Source organism: Hippopotamus amphibius, chromosome 1, assembly GCF_030028045.1.
Source record: "Hippopotamus amphibius kiboko isolate mHipAmp2 chromosome 1, mHipAmp2.hap2, whole genome shotgun sequence".
In the NCBI taxonomy this organism is placed as follows: domain Eukaryota; kingdom Metazoa; phylum Chordata; class Mammalia; order Artiodactyla; family Hippopotamidae; genus Hippopotamus; species Hippopotamus amphibius.
In genome coordinates this window covers 52,840,430-52,863,165 of record NC_080186.1, presented here as the reverse complement: position 1 = coordinate 52,863,165, position 22,736 = coordinate 52,840,430, and the positions used below count along the sequence as shown (strand labels likewise).

At 39.2% G+C, this 22,736-nt stretch overlaps 1 protein-coding gene across 6 annotated transcripts in view; it reads right to left on the bottom strand.

Annotated features, from left to right (window-relative positions):
• Positions 1 to 22,736, bottom strand: part of PATJ (PATJ crumbs cell polarity complex component) — a 335,749-nt gene that overhangs the window by 77,539 nt on the left and 235,474 nt on the right. For 5 of the 6 annotated variants that reach the window (XM_057712781.1, XM_057712798.1, XM_057712772.1 and 2 more), the window contains exons 30-31: positions 17,487 to 17,559; positions 6,067 to 6,159 (exon numbers count right to left, since the gene is read on the bottom strand). In XM_057712781.1, coding sequence (XP_057568764.1) covers positions 6,067 to 6,159; positions 17,487 to 17,559 — 166 coding nt within the window. The remainder of the gene's footprint in view (positions 1 to 6,066; positions 6,160 to 17,486; positions 17,560 to 22,736) is intronic. The other variant, XM_057712789.1, reaches the window with a different exon arrangement.

Sequence of the window (22,736 nt, the reverse complement as noted above, 5' to 3'; positions counted from 1 at the left end):
AATGTATGAGAGTTCCAATTTCTCCATATTCTTGTCAGCACTTGCATTATGTGTGTATTTGATTATAGTCTCCTAGCGTATGAAGTGGTATCTCACAGTGGTTTTGATGTGCATTTCTCTAATGGTTAATGAGGCTGACCATCTTTTTATGTGCTTATTGGACATCTGTATGGAGAAATGTCTATTCAGATCCTTACTTATCTTTTAATTGAGTTATTTGTCTTTTTACTATTTTATTGTAAGCTAGTAGCTTTGAAATTATTTTACTGGCCATTAGTAACTATAACAACATGGAGAAGGAGACGGACAAGAACAAAAGAAATCGTAAATTGGTTTTACATCAAGGCAGAAAACTACAGAATAAGACAAGGTTAGAGATATAAAGGTGGTAGCAAGAACAAAGTTAGATATTTATAAGAACACAGCATTAAGTTCTTCCTCTCCTTCTCTTGCTCCTTCCTCCCCATCTAACTACTGAGCTTCTAAAGACAGCAAGCTGACGTGAACACCTGTCCTTGACTATCTCAAGTGCTGTAAGAAGTGCCAACAGTTTTGTTCATCACTGAATCCCCTGTATATAACACCATCTGACATGCAAGAGATACTTAGTTAACATTTGTTGTTTGAGCAAATAGATCACACAGTGATATTTCTGATATTCCAAGAAAGGCTGTCTATGTGAGCTATACAGTGAGGAGAAGACAGGGTTCACAGGCAAAGTGATCTGGGTTTGAGCCCCAGCCATAGCATCCACCAGCTGTGAGACCTTAGGAACAGACTTGATGTTTCTTAGCCTCAGTACCTTACCGGTAAAGTAGGGCTAAAGACATGTGCATCACTGGGTTAGATAAGATAACCAGTGTGAAAATGCCTGGCACAAGTTAGCTTCTTGAAAAGTCTTAGTTTCCTTCATTTTATGAAACATCAGTTTGGAGGTCTATGTCACTTCATTTACCAATGTGAAAGGTAAATTTCAGTATCTACCTGTTTCTATGTCATAATTTTCTTGGCTGGAGTTCAAGATTTAGATGAAGGGAATGAAAATTACAAAGTTCAGATCTCAATGTAACTCTTGCTGCCCCTTGACTTCAGTTTTGTTCCATCTCTGTATCTCTCTGAGAAGCAGTACTGCATACCGGTTTAGAGTGCAGCCCCCAGCCTCACAGCGCATGGACCTGGATCCTGGTGATTATTTAGGCAACTTACTTAACATTTCAGTACCTCAGTTTCCTCATCTCTTAAATGGGGATAATACTAGTACTAACTTCATAGGATAGTTATGTGAATGAGCTTAGAATAATGCCTGGCACATAGGCATTCAATATGAGGGTGAGTCAAAAATTACCTGCACTCTGGTTATATTAAAACTTCTGTTGGCTGCGCTGTCTTATCAGCGCTTTCTGTTCAAGGCTACTGTCTCCCCAGTCACTGCTGTGCAGGTGTGAATATGTTACATCAGTTCACTTGTAACTGCAATGTGAGCAAAAATGGATACCCCACTTGTGATTTGCATGAAAGAAGAGCAGTGTGCAGTGACTTGTTTTTGTGGTCTGAGGGTGTGCACATCCGCACATTTCGGCCCACACTGTCGGCACCGCAAAAACTTTGTTTTGAGGTATTAAAGCATCCTCCCTGTAGTCCTGATTTTGCTCCATCAGACTTTCACCTGTTCGGTCCCCTGAAAGCAGCCCTACAAGGATGGAGATTCACTCCTGATGAAGAAATGAAGACAGCGGTGCCTTTGTGGCTCGCACCTCAGCCTAAAACATTATTAAATGAAGGAATATAAAAGCTTGCTGACGGATGGACAAAATGTATTGAAAAACAAGGAGATTATGTCAAAAAATGATGTATTTGTCTTTTCTAAAAGTTAATTAAAATACATTCTACAGCCAGGGTGCAGATCATTCTTGACTCACCCTCGCAGATGCTGTCTATTATCAGCAATTGCATTTTGGGGGTTGAAAAATTTACTTCAGTTTTCCAAGTTACACTTAATGCTTCACTCAGAACAGCTAATCCTTACCTGGCTGACCCTTGATACTTTAATCAGCATAACATCATCATCATCAACTCCCCCTCATACTGGGGCTCCGGGTACTCTGGCATGGTTCTACCTAGCACTTTATAGCTATTAACTCCTTTCTCTCACAATAACCCTTTGTTTCTTTCTCCTATTTTACAGATGCAAAAACTGAGGCGCAGAGAGGTTTAGCCATTTATCGAAGGTTGTATGGCTAGTAAGTGGTGGAACCAGAATCTGAATCTAAGTAGAATGGCTCCAATCTTTGCACTCTTAATAATTTAGCTGTACTGTATTATATTAACACAGATATCCCTAACATGATAAAAACATAGGTTTATACCCAAAAGATTAAAATAATTACTCTAGGGATTCATGATTTTCTACGTCAAGATACCAGGAAGACAAAGACCCTTCAGGATGAGGCGCAGCTCTTCTAATTTCTAGTTTTGTGATCTTTCACTAAGCAGCTTAAGGTCTCATCTGTAAGTCAAGGATAAATAACTCCTGTCCTACTTCTTACATAGGGTTATTTTGGGGATAAAATTGAATAAAATCATGAACAAACTAATATCATATTAGAAAAAATAGATATTAAAAAATTAAGCTAATGAGCTAATAGATGACTTTGCAAACTGCAAAAATATTTTTTAAAGTTTCTTTCAAAAGGCTTAAAAAATAGTCTTAACAGGCTCTCACCTAGACTTCTGAAATAGATTCCAGACACTTCCCTGCCTCCAGTCTCTCACAATTGGAATCTACGCTTCACAAACCATCATCTGATCGGTTGTCTAAAAACAAGTTATTCTTCCTTTAAAAAATATTTTAGAGAAATCTAATATCTACTGAAGTTATTATAAACTCCTTGCCTGTGAATCTGGGGACTATTGAGATATGGACAAAAGCCAATCACAACTGAATAGTGGAAATAAGCACTGGCATACACGTAGACTCATGGCTTAGCCTTAGCTCTGAAAACAGGTAATCTTGGAGAAGCAATTTAATAGCCCTTTGGAGTATAGTTTCTCACAGGTAGCACCCTGTATGTATGTGTACCCATGTAGTTAATGAGACATTTATTAAGCACTGAGCATAAAATGATGAATACGTTAATCTATCATTCACAGCATATGGTCCTTTCAGTTCTGTGCTTCTACCATTCAACTTCTGTCTGATTCTACTGTTCAACGCTGCCCACTGTACAAAAGCCCAATCTTTACTCGCTACTCTGTCACCCACACTGTTTGATTCACCTGGTAAATCTCTTCTCTTTATTTCAACCTCAGCAGTCAATCGCCTTCTCATCTTTAAAGGTTCACTTTAAAGGCCACGAGTCTAAGAAACCGTCCCTAATCCCTGAACGAGATGGTTTTCCTTTCACTTTTGATCCTGTAACGTTTTCTCTCTCTCTCTAATATACTTCTGCCTGGTCTGATTTTCCAGGTACAAATTCTACTATCCTCACTGACGCTCGAGGTTTTTTTCTCCTGGTCTCTCCTGTAGGGGCCAGCAGTGCCTGATGAGACATATGCTCCCACAGGAAGCGAGAAATGCAACCTTTAAAGGGTTAGAGCTTACTGCTTCCAACTGACATAAACTAAGGTAACAGGAGTCAAGGCCCATACAGACACATGCTGTCCTCTGACAACGTGCATCCAGCAACCACCCTAGAATGGTGCAGCCACGCAGGCCAGTCTCATACTAGAAACAATCAAATGATGACTAGTGATGAGGAGCTGCTATTAATACAGTTGACCCTTGAACTACATTGGTGTGAACCACGTGGGTCCACTTACACACGGGTTTTTTCAACAGTAAATACTATAATACTACACAACCTGCCACCTGAGGTTGGTTGAAGCTGCAGGTGTGGAGGAACCCCAAACATGGAGGGCCTTACAACGATAAGTTATACACGGATTTTCCACTGCGCAGGTCGGCAGCCCTAATCAACACATTTTTTCAAGGGTCCACTGTACTTTATAATGAGACAATAATGAATATATTAGGTTGAGCCAGATGAAATTTTTACCCTCAAGAAGAGCAATTTCATGATTTAATATAATCTCCCTTCCCTCATCTACCCATGAATGTGTCTCCACGAAGGCAGGCACTTTGGTACATTTTGTTTACTTTTGTTTCTCCAATGCCCAGAACATAGTGGCATTTGCCAGCTTTTTTCTGAATTAATGCATGAACTCACTAAGCACCAACTATGCACCTTATACGCTACTACGTATTTATACTTTTCTGCCCATTTGTTTCTCATAACATCCTGATTACTTCCATCCTTCAGATGAGTAAACTGAGGCTTGGTGAGGTCTAACTTGCCCAAGTTAGGCACACTCTTAAGCAATACTTTATGCTAGGCCATTTATGTTTATGCTATAAATGTTGTTCAAATTTGGGCTATCTTTCCTCAATTGACTAGACCATGGATATGCTACTAGAAACGGTGAGAAAGAAATTGCACAATACCAAAAAGAGAAGGCATGAAGGAGGGAGGGGAGAAAGAGAAATACTAGTCAGTGGGTTTGGGGAGGCTTTTATTCTTGTTGAAATGAAGTATAAAATCATATCCAAAAATTATCCTTCGTCCTTCAGGTCCTCTGCCTGAGGGTGGGGCTCTCCAATTTTGGCGGGGCTCTCCAATTTTGGCACTTGGAGCCCTATCACTGGTGTTGCCTTCTTGGGAACAGGGGGTGGATGACGCACGGCTTTTGCCTGCAGCCTACAAGTGAGCCTCTGTGGGACTACCTGCCTCTCCCAGCAAGCAAGGGACTATTCTCACTCTTTTCACCATTTCCTCTATGGATGAAATCAGGGGCCCCTACTTACAAAGCCCTGTTGCTTTAAAAGATGTTTCCTTAATCTACCTTTGCAGAAACAGTGCCAAAAAGAACAAGTTGGTAGTATTTTAAAATGAAGGCAGGAGTTTGAGTTTGAAATTTGTTGATGTTCCTCATTCCCCTTCAGTGCAAAGATGCAGTTTATCTTTTGGAAAGGGAACAGTGTAACCTTGGAACATCTTGTTCAAGAACAATGGTCAAAATCTGTTGGCCCCACTATCCTTGATGTCTCACATAGGGTTTGTGTAAGAGTGGATCATTATAATTTCCACTCTCGCTGAAATGTCCTTTTCCTTCAGCCTGAAAGAATCAGTTCATTTTCTAGGACTTCGAATCTAAGCCAGTCCTGATACATGTTTTCTAAAAGTTGAAAGAAGATAAATGGATGATTTTTCAAACTCCCTGAAGTAAAATGAACAACTCTGTGCTGTCATAAAATCACAGTGACTCTGCTAAGTGATTAATTCTTTGAGATTCGTAAGATATTTTGAAACAGAGGGGGAGAAAAGCCCACACTTCTTTCTAGAACTTGCAGTTTAACCCTGGAAGTGCTAGGCTGCAAAACAGAAAGGTAGATTATGAGCAAAGGCTTGGGAGTCAGACTGAATGAGATCAGTCTCCAGGTCTACCACACACTAGTGAGTGGCCTTTGGCAAGTTAGTTAACATCTCTAAGGAGGCCTTCAGTTTCCACACGTGTAAAAAAAAAATATCGCCACCTACAACTGCGAGGATCAGAAAATGAATGTAGAACACAGGACAGCACATGGTACACAGTAAAAGTTCCATAAATATTAAATAACAAGATCTCAAACATTAGGACACATAAGGAGGAGGAGTTCTCTAAAACTGCCTCCCTCCTAATGCTGTAGCCCCTGGGGAAGTTTAAGTATCTTTTATTATGAACACAGGAATTTAACATCTCTTTTTGTGCCTCTAGGACTAATTCAGTACCACCCTAGCCTTAAAGAAACCCAATATTAAACAAGACTTAAAAGACTGCTTCTTTAGTCTCAGAGAGCGCAATTCAAATGTGAAGAAAGTAGGAGAATACACTATTCTTTGGGTCATTCGCTATAGAGAAGAGCTTTCTGTCTTAGAGATCAAGATTCCTAGAGAAGCAAACACAGTTGATCCAAAATATAAACAGTTCATCCCTAAAAAGAACATTGGATGAAACACCCAGGAGTCTCACCAGTTTGGAGCTTTCACTTTCGGACAATTGTTTAATACCAGCTTCCAGACTGCCGTCCTCCTCACTACTAACCAGTTCAGTGCCACTCTGATCCTATGAGACATTAAAAAGAAAATAAGATGTCATTCTTCACTCACAGTGACCTGAACTGTACAGATACTCAATCATAGTTGCTTGTTTTATTGTTGTAGTGGATATTGTTTCCTCTTTTCTTCCTTTCCAGTAGAAGGCCTTCCCCCACACTCCCACTCCCCAGGTATCTACAATATCCTGTTGCTCAGAGGTACACCTTAGAGAAAGCTGATCCCTACTCTCTGCCCCAAGAGTAGTCTTGATTGCCTTAAGGCTAGTTTTATTATTTTTGCCAATGATTTTGTCAGGAATGGGTACGTGATCCAGTCCTGGTCAATGAGACACCAAGAGTGGTTTGCTGGAGACTTCTGGAAAGGTCCTTTGTAGATCTTAAAAGAACCACAAGAAGTCCCCATACCTCCCAAATTAACAAGAGAGCATGAAGTGCAAATAGCCATGGGCAACCATCCCACAACCAGAAGGAAAGAGCCTGTGAATGACAGCCAAGACAGAGATGGAAGAACTGGTTCTCTGATGACAAAATGGGGCCACTGAACCAACCAAATCTGAAGCCCAGCCTTACTCTTAGCAATCTTCCAAGAAGAGCTAATCCACTTACTGTTTCAGCCAGTCTGAGTTAGCTACTCTGTTCCCTCCAGCCAAAACTCTCAGATATTTGTTTATCTTCTGCACAAGGTTAAACTGTTTGATAGGAGACTATGTTTGTCTTGTTTATTTGTGAAACTCAGGTACCTAGCACCCTGCCTGGCACATGGAAAAAACACTTGATAAATACTGGCTGAACCAATAAATGCAGTACTTGCTTTCTTGACGATTTTTTCCTGCAGATTCCTAAAAATATTTATTTAATGTAAATGAGACATCTGATAATAAGCCACATTAAAATTCCAAAACACATCAGGCATCTCCTCAATTGAATTATGATATATTAAATATTATAGTTATTTTCTTTGCTTTCTGAGGGCACAGAGGGGAGAATAAGGATACTAAATGGAGTATCTACATTGTATTTATATAATTTTTATTTTAACACACCACCATCTGGGATTACTACAAATTCAGGTGGGATTGTTGGTAGAAAATAGTTTTGATTTTGAGACACTCAATCTCACAATTTAAGAAGTGAAAATTAAAGCAAATATATAGCATTCTTTCATCTATTAAATGGACAAGAGAATAGAAAGAAACATTCAGTATTAATAATGTTGTAGGGAAACAGGAATTTTTACACACCATTGAAAAATGTAAATTAGCACAATCTTTTCAGAAAAGAACCCCATACAGTGTAGATATAAATGCAGGGAAAATATCTGTAAGCACATAGAACAAATTTTTTAAACTGCATACTTCTAGGGAGTAGGACTACGGATTGGGGAACTTTTTCATTAGTTATTTCTACACTGTTCAATTATAGAAGAATTAGCGTGCATTACTGCATGTTAAAAACAATAAAGAAGAGCTGTGAGAAACATCTAAAAAAAAAAAAATCCAAGGAAGTAAGTAGCATGGGCCTTAGAATTGCTCAGATCTGAACTCAAATCTCAACTTTGCCATTAGAATTAGAATTATGAGATTTTCTGCAAATTACTTGCTAAATCTGAGTACAGTTGACCCTTGAACAACTGCAGGGATTAGGGGCATGTGTCCTCCTCACAGTCGAAAATCTGTGTATAATTTATAGTTGGCCCTCTATATCTGTGGTCCCTTGGCAGATTGGGTAGTACTGCAGTATTTACTATTGAAAGAAATCTGCATATAGGTGGAGCCACACAGTTCAAACCATGTTGTTCAAGGGTCAACTGCACTTGTTTTTGTTTTTTTTTTTGCTGTGCGCAGGCTTTCTTTTTAGTTGCAGTGAGTGGGGGCTACTCTTTGTTGTGGTGTGCGGGCTCCTCATTGTCGTGGCTTCTCATTGCGGAGCACGGGCTCTAGGTGCGTAGGCTTCAGTAGTTGCAGCACAAGGGCTCAATAGTTGTGGCTCACGGGCTCTAAAGCACAGGCTCAGTAGTTGTGGCACACGGGCTTCGTTGCTCTGCGGCATGTGCGATCTTCCTGGAGCAGAGATCGAACCCGTGTCCCCTGCATTAGCAGGTGGATTCTCAACCACTGCGCCACCTAGGAAGCCCCAACTGTACTCATTTTTAAAGTCCAGATAAAAATATCAAATTAAAAATACTACCCCATCAGGTTGCCTTGAAGATTAATGCACTAACATGTAAAATGTCTATCAGCACAACACTAGGTGCAGTTAATTTTTGTTTCTAACTTTTTGTTGAGACAGGTTCTTTGTCCATGACCTGTTTCATGTAATCACCATAAAAAGGCTAAATAAATGTATACCACTATGATCCCAATTCAAGGATGAGAAAAATGATACATTTAAAATAACCTGCTAAAGAACTCCTAGCCAGTAAGAGGCAGATCCAGGATTCACAGGTAGGTAAGACTGCCACCAAAGTCCATGCTCTGGGTAGCTATGCTGCAGGCCCTAAGTGAATGATGCTCTTGTTTCTCTCTCATTGTTTCTTTTCAGTACTCAATGCTGATAACTAATCTTATGTAAGACAGGATTTATAATCTTAAAAAAAAAAAGTCACTCTTATTAGACCATGGATGTAACAAAAAGCATTTTAGCATTTGTCAACCAGAAAATTTCATTAGATAGAACATCCTCCTCTCCATGAATTTAGCGTAATCAAGAAATAACTATATAATATAGATGTGTTGAAGTTTAAAAACAAATCTTGAAAATACATAGATTTTCAGTGTTTTAGACAGTGGGTAAGTTCTAGAGACAGAAAAATTCTGAAGAAACAAATTATACTTTTAAAAATCAGTATGTAATTGATGAAAAACTTTTTATGCCTCACTTACTTAGTCTGTCTGGTTCTGTAAACTGTGGGAAGCCCTGAAGAGGCCCTGGGGAGGCTATGTTATCTAACTGGAGGATATAATGGAAACAATGCTTGTAACTGCAGCACTGGATTGTAAAACAAATCCATAGGTGACTTTTCTAGTAACTCTGCAAATGGCCAACTCCTCTGTCCCAGAAGAGAGGAGATTTTTCACCAGGATGGTGGTTAGCTGATGCCATTCATCTAAGTAAATATACGTCTCCTTGGGGAAAGAAAAGTGTTGTTTAAAAAATCAGAGAAATCTTTACAGTTCTCAGCAATGTGAGTATAAGACATGAGATATTCTTGGTCTTTATAAAATGAATACTAAAAAGGGAAAGAAAAGAGCTGTTTGATGCTTTAACTTAGAAAATTTAAGAACACATGGGGAAGGCAGTCTAGGTTGCAGATGGTCTACGTATCCTTTAAGATTTGAATAAAAACAAAAAAAAAGAATAACCTTTACATCTACATCCACAGAATTTATCATACGAAGCCATGTCTCAAATGCCCCTTACTCCATAAATCCTTTCCTTCTTCTTAGCCGGAAGATGTCTCTTCTTCCTCTAAGCTTACCCGACAGTTTAACCTGAGCTTCTTGTGTCACGTACATCACCTTGTTTGTATTCTAATTATTTATGTATAGAACTGATCTCCCTGATGAGATGGAAAGATGCTTGAATCCAACATCTGTGCCTCATTCATCTCCTTGGTCTGATTTATTTTATATTCATCCTAGGTCTGTCTCATTTCAAAGTTGATGTTCTTTTTAACTGTACCTTGAGCCCCTTCTAAAGCATTTCTTCTGTTTTTGGTTATTTGTTTAGTCTGAGAGAGCTCCATAAAGGAGGGTTTGAAGTCAAAATCTAGATGAAGAGTCAGGTAAAAAGGAAGTTGGAATTGAAAGAGGTTAGCAATAAAGTACTTACTTTCCTAGGAGAGCCAAAGTTTACAAAAGAGTTTTCATGCTTAAATGAAGCACAGAACAAAACAATGTGGGTTCTGTTCTGAGAACAGAATGGCTCATATGTATAAAATACCCTGCTGCCTAGGAGCTTAAAAAACAGGAATCAGTCAGAGATGGAAAGGGGAAAAGAGGTCAGCAGGCATGATTTCCAAAGCACAATTGCATCACGGTGGTTTGAAGACCATCTGGCTGATGGACGGGGGCCCACTGACACCCAAGATGATTCAGCTAATCTGGATGGCTGGGTGTTCCCTTCCTCTGTTGCTGGTCTTCAAACCACCTGTCCAAAGCTGCCAGCTCAGCCAAGGCTGCTCAAAGAAGATGACCTTTCCCCATGAAGACCATGGTCAGTAGATACAACAGTGAATTATGCTTTATACATGAACGAAAGGAAAAGGCAAGGCTTATGATTTATACAATTAATAAGGCTTTACCCCCTCAAAAAAGGACTGATAAGAAATGCTATTCAATCCCTACTGAGAAGTCTCTTCCAAACCCTCTGAAAGTTTTAAATGTCCTCCGCTGGGTTCGTCCAACACCTTCTACATAAAATGATAATAAATTTTATTTTTGTACTACTTAATTTTTTTCATACCCACTATTTGTCTACAGTTTTCTCCAACAAGACAGTGAGAACCTTGATAGCAGGAATTTATGTTTTATTTGAGGGTAGGCTATCAATGAAAGTTATATTAATTAAGGATGTTATTGGGCACTGGAAAAACATTCTGGTCAGATAAATGTTCCACAGTGTTGTTCCCTACTCTTTTTCCTCATTTAACATGACAGAAGAGTATCATTATACACAGCTGTTTTCCTTTTAAGATTTTGCTAAGAAAAATTAATAATAACCCCCCCCCCCCAGCAACTATCCGTCTCTGGTTTAACTGAAAATTCTTTTTTTTTAAATAAAACTTACGTTAGTTTAAAGTTTGTCATCCCCATATCTCATAAATCCAACACTCCCTTCAGAAAACCACAAAATGATTTATGAGTTTCATTGCCAGACTAAGTTCACAGATATTTCTTTCTGCAAAGTCATGTTTACTTGATGTGACAAATTAAATTTCTTTCTCCCACCCCCAATTATGAGCATATTTTCAAGGCTATTCAGAATTCCAGAAAGGCAGTGCCCAATTAAAGATAAATGGAAATTATGCTAATAGGACTCCCTGGGTAATCAACCTCTCCAATCTTTATGAGGCCGGCTCCGTTTCACTTAGCATTCAAAAAAGCACAACTTCTGAAAAAAGAAAAAAGTGAACGTTCTTACTTCTATAAAGATATCCTAAAAGGTTCAGCCTGCCTTGTCAAGGAATGGAATAAATATCTTGCCTCCCAAGTATACTTGAGCCCTCATGCCTCTTAGGAGACACCATAGCAGTAACTTCCTAATTGGGTTTCCAACTTTAAGACATTTTTGATTTTGCTATTAGACTAATCTACCTGAAGTAGAGCCCTGATCAGACCATTTCATTATTCGAAAGGTCTTCAACAGCTCCAAGTGCCTAATGCATGATATTCAAACCTTCTGAGATTTAAATTCAAGCCTCTCTCATTTGACCTCAATTTATTTTTCCTACCTCATCTTCTATTACTCTCTTTCACATACCCATTATATTCATCTCCCTAGTCCACACCTTGATTTTTCTTACTTCTATGCTTTTGTTTGTGCTACTCCTACATTCTTATCCAACCATACTCATATTTTAAAATCCAATATACCCATCAGAAACAGCTGTTCTCCTACCAGGAAATACTGTTCACCTTCTGTGAACTCCTCCTAAAGCTTTATCTCTTAGGACACCTTGTTTTAGTAACATACATGTCTTTTTTCCCCTATAAGATTGCAAGTTCTTTGAGGGTAGTGACTATGTGCAATTAATCTTTTTATATTCTACAAAGTAGGTATTTGGTAAATAATGGCAGAATGAATCGAATCAATAAGAAGTAAGTACGCATCAAGGATACGTAGAAAAGCCATTCACTTATTCCACAAGTGTTTATTAAGCAAGTACTATATGCTAAGCACTAATGACTCAGTGGTCAGGAAGACAATAAGCCGGGCCCTGTAAAAGCATACAATTTAGTGTGGTGTTTACAGTCCTACATTATTAAAACATGGAGATAACGAGGGAAGGAAAAGTGACAGAATCCTAGTTGATAAACCCATTTAGAAATGGGTCCCTCTTTTTCTATAAGGCCCATGTGATATCACATAAAGGACAAAGGGCAATTTTCACTTTTTAAATGAATCATGAGTTTTATTTAACTATGAAGGGAGTAAAGACTACTGAAGGGAACAGAGTGGGATGAAACTGGTCATAAGAATAGTATCTCACATTTTTGAGCATTTATATTTCAGGTGCTATGCTTATTAATCAGCATACATTATTTTATTCATTTTCAATCACAGAAAACTTGGAGAAGGCTTCCAAAAAAGCAATGCTCCAAGGACTTAGTGGTTATGAATTAACAAAGAGGATGTGGGAAGACAACCCAAGTGGAAGAAATAATAGGAACGGAGGCATTAGGGGAAAAATCAACAGATGTACATGGAGCGCCCAGCACATTAGTACACACTAGTGAGAAAAGAAGCGTGACTAGTGGAGATAAATACAAAGCCTCAATTCTAACCATGAAACAAAGATTTTGAAATACAGGTCTGACAGGCAAGAGGCTGAAATATTAAAGATATTTCAGCAAGAGGACATGTACGGTAAGAAAAGAAATTCTGCGTTGCATGTAACTGTTGAAAATGAAAGACGCTGGAGGCTGTGAGTCCTGCTAGAGGGCTGTGACAATACCAGCATCATCACAACTGCAACGAGTTCCTACCGTGTGCCAAGAATAATGCTAAAAATTCTATAAACATTACCCCATTCTTCCAACAAATCTAGAAAAGTCACTACTATCATCAAAAGCCTTTTTAAAGTGACGAAACACAAGCTTATAGAGCTTAAGGCTCAAGTTCACTCTGCTAGTGAACCGTTTGCAGAGCAACGCTTAGGGCTCGGATCTGTCGACTTCTGAGCTCATGTTCTCAGTCACCGCCATAAGTGCCCCAACAATACTATAACTGCCAAAAGTATAGCAGCAGAAATGCTAATAATCCCTTACACATGCAGAGAGCTGCACAGATTATAAAATACATTTACCTACATTTAGTACTTGATCCTCATAGCTACCTACTGACACAAGCAGGGGAGGCTATTAACCTGTTTTACAGAACAAGGCAGAGGTTTGAGAGGTTAAGTACCTTTACGGAGGTCATATGCCCAACAGGTAATGGGTAGAGCTGAGACAAGAACTCACACTTTCTTGCTCAATATTCAACGAGCACTCTTTTTTTTTTTTTTTTTTTTAAGAGCATAGGCTCAGTAGTTGTGGCGCACAGGCTTAGTTGCTCCGTGGCATGTGGGATCTTCCTGGAGCAGGGATCGAACCCGTGTTCCCTGCATTGGCAGGCGGATTCTCAACCACTGCACCACCTAGGAAGCCCTCAACGAGCACTCTTGTTCACTCTCCTAGCACACAACTGCAGGAAGTGATTTTGTTCTCTGTTATGGCCTTGGTGTCTAGAACAGTGCCTGACACATAAAAAAGAGCTCAATAAATATGTGCTCAATAAAGGAATGACTATGAGGTCCCATTAGTGTTTAATAAAAGTGCTATTCAGTTATGTGGAATTATTACACCGGGTCCAAATTCACAGTCACATGGCTGTACTTCATCTATTTTGTTATGATTTAAGTGGGCTAGCTCTCGCAGCAATACGTCAGATACGAATTGTGCTTCAGGACTTACTAGAAACAGTTGCAGGGGAAAATGGCACAGTGCGAGGGGCACACAGGTGAACGGGAAGGGATAAAGAGGTGGTCAGGAGACCACAGCAGTCCTACATAGTACTTGATATATCACCTGTAGGATGGGTGTCACTCATCATTTGGTGGCAGTTATTAAAGGCCAAAAGTGCAGAAAGAAACTGAAAAACTTCTCTTTATAATTCACTGTGAAGGTGCAACAGAAGCGTCACATAGCATATCCTTTTAGAGAAAAGAATTTATTATTTATTTACAAATTTAAATGCTTAATGTGATTTATTTTGGAAAATGAAATGCAAATAATGGCATCCTCAAATTTGATTTAAGAATTGTGATAAGGATCTTGAAATTTAAGACTCGCATTATTTATATTTTACACGTTATTAGTCTTCTTTATTCAAAAATAAAACCAGTCTTCTAAAGTTTCAGAGCACAATGAAGTTATTTTTCTGACCTATTACTGATTCTGCTATGTTAAAGTATGAGTAAAATTTATTTTTCTTACAAGTGATTGAATAATGAGAATAATTTCTGTGGTTAGCACAATTTAAAACATGAAAATATTAGCTAATATTGAATAATATATTTACATATTTGAATAAATAGTTCACCTTTACTGAGTATTTAGTTTGTGCCATGAGCTGTACTAAATGCTTTATATACATTACTTCCTTTACTCTTCACAAGTCTATGAAGGTTTAGTGGTAACACCCCAAGGGACAAACGAGGAAACTACTTAATGCTTAATAACACAGCTGCCTCTGGGCATATGGGTATGCTATACAGCCTCTCTAGACCCCAGGCTCTTCTTCTGTAAAGTGGAAATAACAATACCGTCTCTCAAAGGTATGGATGTAAATAGGACTTGGGACAATGCATCCAAGATAGCGTTTAACACAGTAGATACTATATTCAATCATCCTCTTCTAAGTTGCTGCCCTGCCAGCAGGAAGGCAGCAGAAACCAGTTGGCTGGGTATACACTAAAGAAAATACACAGCTAATATGAGAGGTCATTCCTGACGGAACGAAACAAAGGAAACCAAACAGGACCCCAGAAATGGTCCTCTCAAACTAAATGCTGACACCAACACTACATCTTTACTCACTCTAAAACACAAAAGCTGGATCTCATAGCAGATTTACAATTTGATGACAAGCTAGTTTTCTTGATCGCTGCACTGAGAAAAAATATGGGCAATGAAAGAAAAATTCAGTTCCCTGGGGATACTATTTTGATGGATACATTCATAACTAACAATACTGTAGAAAAAATTATTCTAAAATATTGACCTCCACCCATCCAAAAAAAGAAAAAAAAGGATTTATGTGACATTCTATAAACACAAAAGAATTAGGAATTAAGTACTAACACTTATTGGGTAGCTAGCATGTGCCTGGCACAAGATATCTAGACATAGATAGATGGATAGATAGATATCTAGATTATCTTCTCCTCTCCCTCTCCCCCTCCCTCCCTCCCTTTCTCTATCTCTCCCTTCCTCCCTCCCTCTCATTTAATCTTAATAATATTTACCAAAGTAGGAACTATTGTTATCTCCCTAGAGATAAGTGGGGATAGAAGAAGTTACTGTAACTACCCAAGTTCACATTGTCTGGGGTATGGATGGGCTAGGATTTGAACTGAAGTAGCACCCCTCTGGGGCCCCTCATTTCCACCACCATGGTAACTGCCTACCCTAGTCTCAGAATGAAAATACCCAGTGCCAGCAAAGCTATGGGTAAATGACTATCAGTGGGGAGTCCACATCACTACAATCTTTTTAGATAGTGACTAGTAAATACAGAGTAAAATTTTGAACTTGTGTACTTTTTGCCTTGGCAATTGTACATTGGGGAAATCTACGCTATAGAAATAGAAGCACCAGTACCAGATGATTGACACACATGTGTGCAGGTGCGCACATCACACATGTATGTTTATTTTGGTATTCTTTTACTGGCAAAAAATTGGAAAATCATCTGAATATCTGCCAATTGGAAAAAAGTATGTAATACAGCATATTAGATATGACCATGAGATTAAGCAAAATAAAGCAGGTTTTCTCTTTTTAATGTACAGAATTTATTCCAGAAGAATGTATAATATGCACCTCCAACTTAACTGATCTAAAACAACCTTCCTGCATAAATGTAAACGGCACCATATCTACCTAGTTGCTCAACCCAAGACTCTAGGTCTGTCCACGATTCTCTAGTTCCCTTCGGCTCCCACATTTAATCAAGTCTGATTCAACATCCAAAACATCAAGAATCAGCTCACTTTTCTTTGCTTACAACCCCCAAACCTCATCTAACCGCAATCAGGTCTCACATGGGCTTCTGCCTTCTAGTGTATTACTTTTACCTTCCTGTAGTCCTTTCTCTACCTGGTAGACCGTATATCAGGTCACCTCACTCCCCTGTTAAAAAACCTTCCAGTGGCTTCTACTGCACACAGACTAAAACCTGAACTTCTTACTCTGACTCACAAAGCTCCTCTCTCCCTCCCGCCTCACACTTTCTCCCTCTCCCTCTCATCCTATCCCACTACTCTCCCGGCTCCCAATATGCGCCCCCAGCTTATTCTTGCTTGAGAGCTATTTTTGTCCTTGCTGCAGAGAAAGCTCTTCCCCTTATTTCTGCATGTCTGGCTACTTCTTATCATTTTGATCTTGTTTAAATTTCACCTTGTCCAAGAGGCTTTCTCTAAAACTGAACACCACGGATAATTCTCTTAGTTTCTTGATGCATTTGCTAGTTACTTTCCTCATTAGAAGGTAAGCTGAACCACGTCAGGGAGCCTTATGTGTTTTAGTCATGCTGATATCTTTAATACCCTAAATAGTACCTGACACATAATATGCATTCATTGAACACTTGCTGAGTGGAAAGAATGAGTATTATATGATTGAATATTTACTGAAAGAGACACTGTTTATATAGTTTATTTTTGTTACAGAAACAAAGGAAAAAGTATGGAAAGATACTAAACAGTAAATATTAGCTTCCTTGAGGAGGTGGGGGAAAGGAAAATAAAATGTTCTAATAACTGCATTGTTCCATTAGTTACAATAAATGTGTATTTTGGGGAATTAAAAATAATTTAATAAGTAAAAAATGAGAAGAGAATGTAACGTTCCTCAGCTGGGAATCCCTCAGCTGATTATTTCCTTAGCCAGCTACCTACCTCTCTATCTGGCTGCCTGTCTGTCTATATAGCTAGCTAGCTATCCATCTCTAGAAGCAGAATACCATGTTAGCAATCTTGTTGTACTAGTAACTTCTTCATCAATAGATGAAAGTATTTAAACACACCTGCAATCATAGTATTAAAGTGTTTTGAAACCATAAAGAAAGGTACGATTCAGTCATTAAAAAAGAGAATTTTCTAATAAATTCTGAAATTCCTAGTTAGGACAAACTGCATATCTGGAATGAACCTTAAGGAACTTTGAGGAAAGCAGAATTCATATGGCTAAGTTCCAATGTGTTTATTTAACATTGTTATATTACTTTATAATCAATACCTCAAATACTTCCTATTTTAATTAGGGAAATACCCTAGCTAATAAATTCTGAGTTTGGAAATCTCTGAAAGTCCACGTAATTCATTCACTAAGCTAATTAGGAGTCATCTTACCTCAATAGAAGACGGGGAACTTGATGGTAATGGAAAGGGAGTAACGGCCATCTGATTGACTGCATCTTCATTTCTGTGGACGTTAAAATAGGCAGAATCAGTACACAGTAATAGGCAGAATTAGTACACAGTAAATGCTAAGTTCTTGGCTCAAGTTAGAATCATTTCCTCAGTTCTCAGTTGAAAATGCACACACCACACCACAGAATTTAAAAAAAAAATGTAAATATACACTGGTTTCAAGCATGCAAAGCCATTAGGCACAAAAAGAGATGTACTACTCAGGGGATACTAAGATGCAATTATTAGTGAGAAAGAGTGATTGATGCTAGAAGTTGGCCAACTTCTGCTTAGTAAGTCAGGTGTGCAGAGGATACTTTTGGAAAGGCATCGACTCTTTCAACACTGAGGAGGATCAATTTTTCATATGGGGTGTGTCACCTCTAGGCCCCATTAATATCTACAGTATTTTGTTCTTTGAACTGGAAAGGTTCCCAGCCTCCTCACTTGGCTTCTAACTTTGTTCTGCCAGATGAAGGATGATGGGATGTATATGACAGTCCCTGCATGGGCGGACTGTGTGAGGAAGAGTGACGGGTGGGAAGAACAGAGATCCAGACAGACAGTGCTTTGTGGGTTAGGTTAGTTCTACTCCTCATCATCCTAATTGGAGCAGAGGTGGTGGGAGCTGAAACTTCATTACCAGGCGGACAGGCACAGAGCAACAACTAGAATACCCATTCTGGTGATTTGCGCTTATTTCCACTACGTTACTAGCAAATGGTAGGTATGCAGTGGTTCTGTGGGAGATCTATCCTTTATTGTTCATTCAGGATGCACAACCAAAATAATTATCTCAAGATTTATATGAAGTTTGACTTTAGGTTTCACAATATCAATCAAAGAAGCTTCTTACTGGTGTGCAAAGATCTAAGACTGTTTACAGATCTCTATGTCTGGTATACATAGGATAGCCACTCCCTGACTTAGGAGGGCACTCAAATCCATTTGATCACATTTTATGTTCTATGTCTCACCAACTGGAAAAAGACCCATCAGTCGACGTCATTCCTACTTTGAGGTTTTAATCATATCACTGCCTTTCCTGAAATGCCTTTCTTTATTAAATTTATACCCTACCCAGCCTTCTCCTCCAGTGTGAGTTCAATAACCTCAACTATGTGAATTATTCCCTTGAGTTCAAAGACTACGTGGTGATGTCTTCCAAATTCACAGTTAGCCTGGATCTTTTCCTGAGCCTAGGATCTACATATCCAACTTACTTTACATCTCCACTAGATGTCTTAGACACATCTCAAATAAAATAGAGCTCTTTATCCCACTCAGTCGCCAGAAGGTTCCACAGTCAACTTCCTCCCCACCTTAGTAAATATCAACAATATTTACCCAGTTTTTTAACCGGGAACCTAAAAGTCATTCTTGAAACCTCTCACCCCTCAACTCTATATCTAATCCATCACAAAGTCTTATTGAAACTACCTTCAAAACATATCTTGAATCTTTGTACTTCTTTCTATCCTATCCTAGTACAAGCTGTCATCATTTCTCACCTGAATTAATGTATTTAAGAACATATCCTATTTGGCCTACCTACTTAAATGCTTCATCCTCTGCCCAATACATTCTTCACCCAGCAGTTATTATGGTTCTAAAACATAAATCTGATTATATTTCTAGCCCCTGCTTAAAATCCTCCTAAGGCTCCTTATCGCACTTAGGATCAAGTTCAAAATTGTTAGGGAGGCTATAATGCCTTGAGCAGTCTGGCCCCAGCCCCCACCTCTGGCCTTTTCTTGTTCTCCCTTCTCTTCCTCACTCTGCTCCAACCCAGCTACACAGGCCTTCTCTCCATTTCTCGGCTGAGCCAAGCTCCATCCACCTCATGGCCTTCTCTCATCTTCTCCTCTTCTGCTCTGCATGCTTGATGCCCAAATCCTTTGTCTGATTTTTTCCTATTTCTCCCTCATAGCTCATCCTAAGTGTCATTTCCTGAAACAAGCTTTCCAGGACCTCTACTGTATGCTTATAGCACCTGTCAGTGGCCATAGACCTGTTTTCTTTCAAAATTTACCTAACCGATTTGTATGCACACTTGCTTCATATCTGTCTTGCCTTTAGATGGTAAGCACTCCAAGGACGGGACTCCTGCCCTTTCTGCTCTCGATTACATCATCTAGGGCAAACACAGCGCCTGGAAAATAGTCTGTACTTAACACAGTTATTTCTAAAAATGTAACGATCGCTCACTTCAATAAGGAGACAGAGGCAGTTTCAGTTCTAGAACTACCATTAAACTAGCTGTAGGATTTGGGGGAAATCACTTCTAAGAGAATCAGTTTCCTGATCTCTTAAGTAAGTAGGTTGAACTGTAAGAAGTCTAAGCTGATAAAAATTCTTGTGGAATAAGGCAGAATATAAGTAAAGAGATAAAGTCTAGGTACCATTTCTTGCTCTAACCTTAAATTCTTGGGTTATCTAGCACACCAGCCAAATCAGAGCAAAAGGGAGAAAAACTAAAATCACAAAGTGACACGGAGCATGAAGAATATGTCTATTTCCTGACAGCATTATACATGCTTCGAGCATGCACTATTATGTTAAGAGATGGCTATTCCTTTCAGGGAGTACAATCTATTCCTCAGCAGTTTGCTCATACACAGAAGTAATCAATTACCCCTGGGTAAGTAAGAGCATTTTCCCAGTGGTGATTCCCTTTCCCATTCAGTTTCCCCCATGGAACAACACAATAGAGCTCAGCTCTAGCTTAGAGCTGAAAGCCAACAGGACATGTCTGCTCCAGATTCAGAGCCCATGGGGCAGCGTGTACTTGGCAGTAATAAAGCAGATGGCTTTTCATATCTCTTTCAAAAGTTACCGGCATTAAAAATATGGCTGCATACAAATTCTTACCGAGAAATCATGATTAACTGGACCAAGTTATCCCCTTATAATTTAATAATTTTCCCCAAATTAGTATGACTTTAATGGCCTTTAAAGTCCATGTTAATTTTTTTAAACCTCACAGAATAGAAAACCTCAATGGAGAGAAGAAAACGGCTATAAAAAGTTACAGTTCATAATCTTTTATAATCCACTTGTGAGTGAGTGTTCACATACCTTAGCATCAAGCAAGTGGAGACCTGACAGGGCAGCAATTTTAAAAAGAAAGAAATAGGAAGGAGGAAACCAAAGGAGAGAAGACATTTACTCTTCACACAGACAGTTGTGAAAGACTTCTGGAGACCCTCTGACCCCTCATAGTCCATGGTTCTCGTAAGGAATGAAATCTGTTCGCTTCCTAATTAACCTTTCCTTTCCAGTATAATCATTATAAGTTTCTTAGGTCCTGGTGCCCTACACAGGATACAATCAAGAATTGTAATTGTTTGTTGGTGTTTTTATAATTCTTTTTAACAGCTATTGGGGGAGAGAGAGTGGAATTCTACTGTGGAAAAATGTGAGAAGGTTTCCAAGGTAGGAACCCTGTCTAGCTATGTCCTTATCATTGGACTTGCCATGCTGTTCTTTCTCCCTCTCTAACCACAGAGATGGGATCTTATTTCTTGATATTCCTAGCTTGTATCAGGATACTATAAATGTCTGTTGAGTGAAAGGAGTCTTAACAAAGCAGGAAAAAGATGTGAAGTAGAACTATCAAGAGTGTGCCCTGTGCTTTCCAAGCTGCTTCATGAGTTAGTGACGATATGCTGCTTGCAGTCAGCCAGCTATTGGTATTTATACTTTAATGGACATTTCTTAGAGTGTCTGCCCAGCTCACAGTGATTCCATGGATGGGCTACTCTGTGTAACACCGACAGCTGGCCTCAACCTCAGTGGATGTAGAGATGCCTGCCTCATTTTGAGCCAATCAGATTATCTCTCCCAGGGACTCAAAATTTAGAACAGACTCATAGAAATCAAGAGTGTGGTGTCTAGACAATACCAATGGAAACGCTCAAGGCTAAACAGAGGGTTTCAGAACTCCTATTTGCTGATGTCGCCCTGGTTCCTTCTCTTCAGAGTCTTAGTTGTATGGCTGCTTCTTCTTTTTCTTCTGCTTCTTTTTTTTTTTCAGGATTTATTATTTACTTATTTATTATTTATTTATTTTTGGCTGTGTTGGGTCTTCATTGCTGTGCACCGGCTTTCTCTAGTTGCAGTGAGCAAGGGCTACTCTTTTTTGTGGTGTGTGGGCTTCTCACTGCATGGTTTCTCTTGTGGAGCACAAGCTCTAGGCGCATGGGCTTCAGTAGTTGTGGTGTGTGGTCTCAGTAGTTGTGGCACACGGGCTTAGTTGCTCTGCAACATGTGGGATCTTCCCCGCCCAGGGATCGAACCCGTGTCCCTGGCATTGGCAGGCGGATTCTCAACCACTGTGCCACCAGGGAAGCCCTGTATGGCTTCTTCTTAAGAGTCCACAAGATATCCCTGTATTCTTACAATACATTCTCCTTTTAATTTAATCTGGTTAGAGTTTACTTTAATTGGTTGAAACTCAACAATATAGCTCTGAATTTATTTTGAATATATTCATTTGTTTGTTTAACAAATATTTATACTACGAATACAAAGATGAATAAAACATGACCCCTGCCTTTGATGATATTAGCAATTAGTGAGGAACACAGCTAAGTAAACAGATAATTATAATAGTTGAATTTCTATCTAGGGACTGTCAATTTAGTTTTTCTCCAAAAGGATGCTAGGAACACACCCAATTCAGTTTTTTGTTTGTAGAATATATTTATATTTATGACAAAGACACATTCTGGATCCCGATTTCAATTCAATTTTGTTATAAAAATATATTCATATTGGTAAAAATCATGCAAAACATGTGTTAGGCAGAATCCTAAGAACACTACCAAGATTTCTGCCCCCTGGTTTACAGGTTGTCAATATGATGAATTTCACTTCTATGAGTAGGTTATATTACACAGCATAGCTGACCTTAAGACAAAGGCAGATTACCAGGTTGGGCAAGACCTAATTACATGGACCCTTTAAATCTGGAGATTTCAGGGCTTCCCTGGTGGTGCAGTAGTTAAGAACCTGCATGCCAATGCAGGTGACACGGGTTTGAGCCCTGGTCTGGGAAGATCCACCTGCTGTGGAGCAACTAAGCCCACAACTACTGAGCCTGCGCTCTAGAGCCCTGGAGCCCTCAAGCCACAACTACTGAGCTCACGTGCCACAACTACTGAAACCCATGTGCCTAGAGCCCGTGCT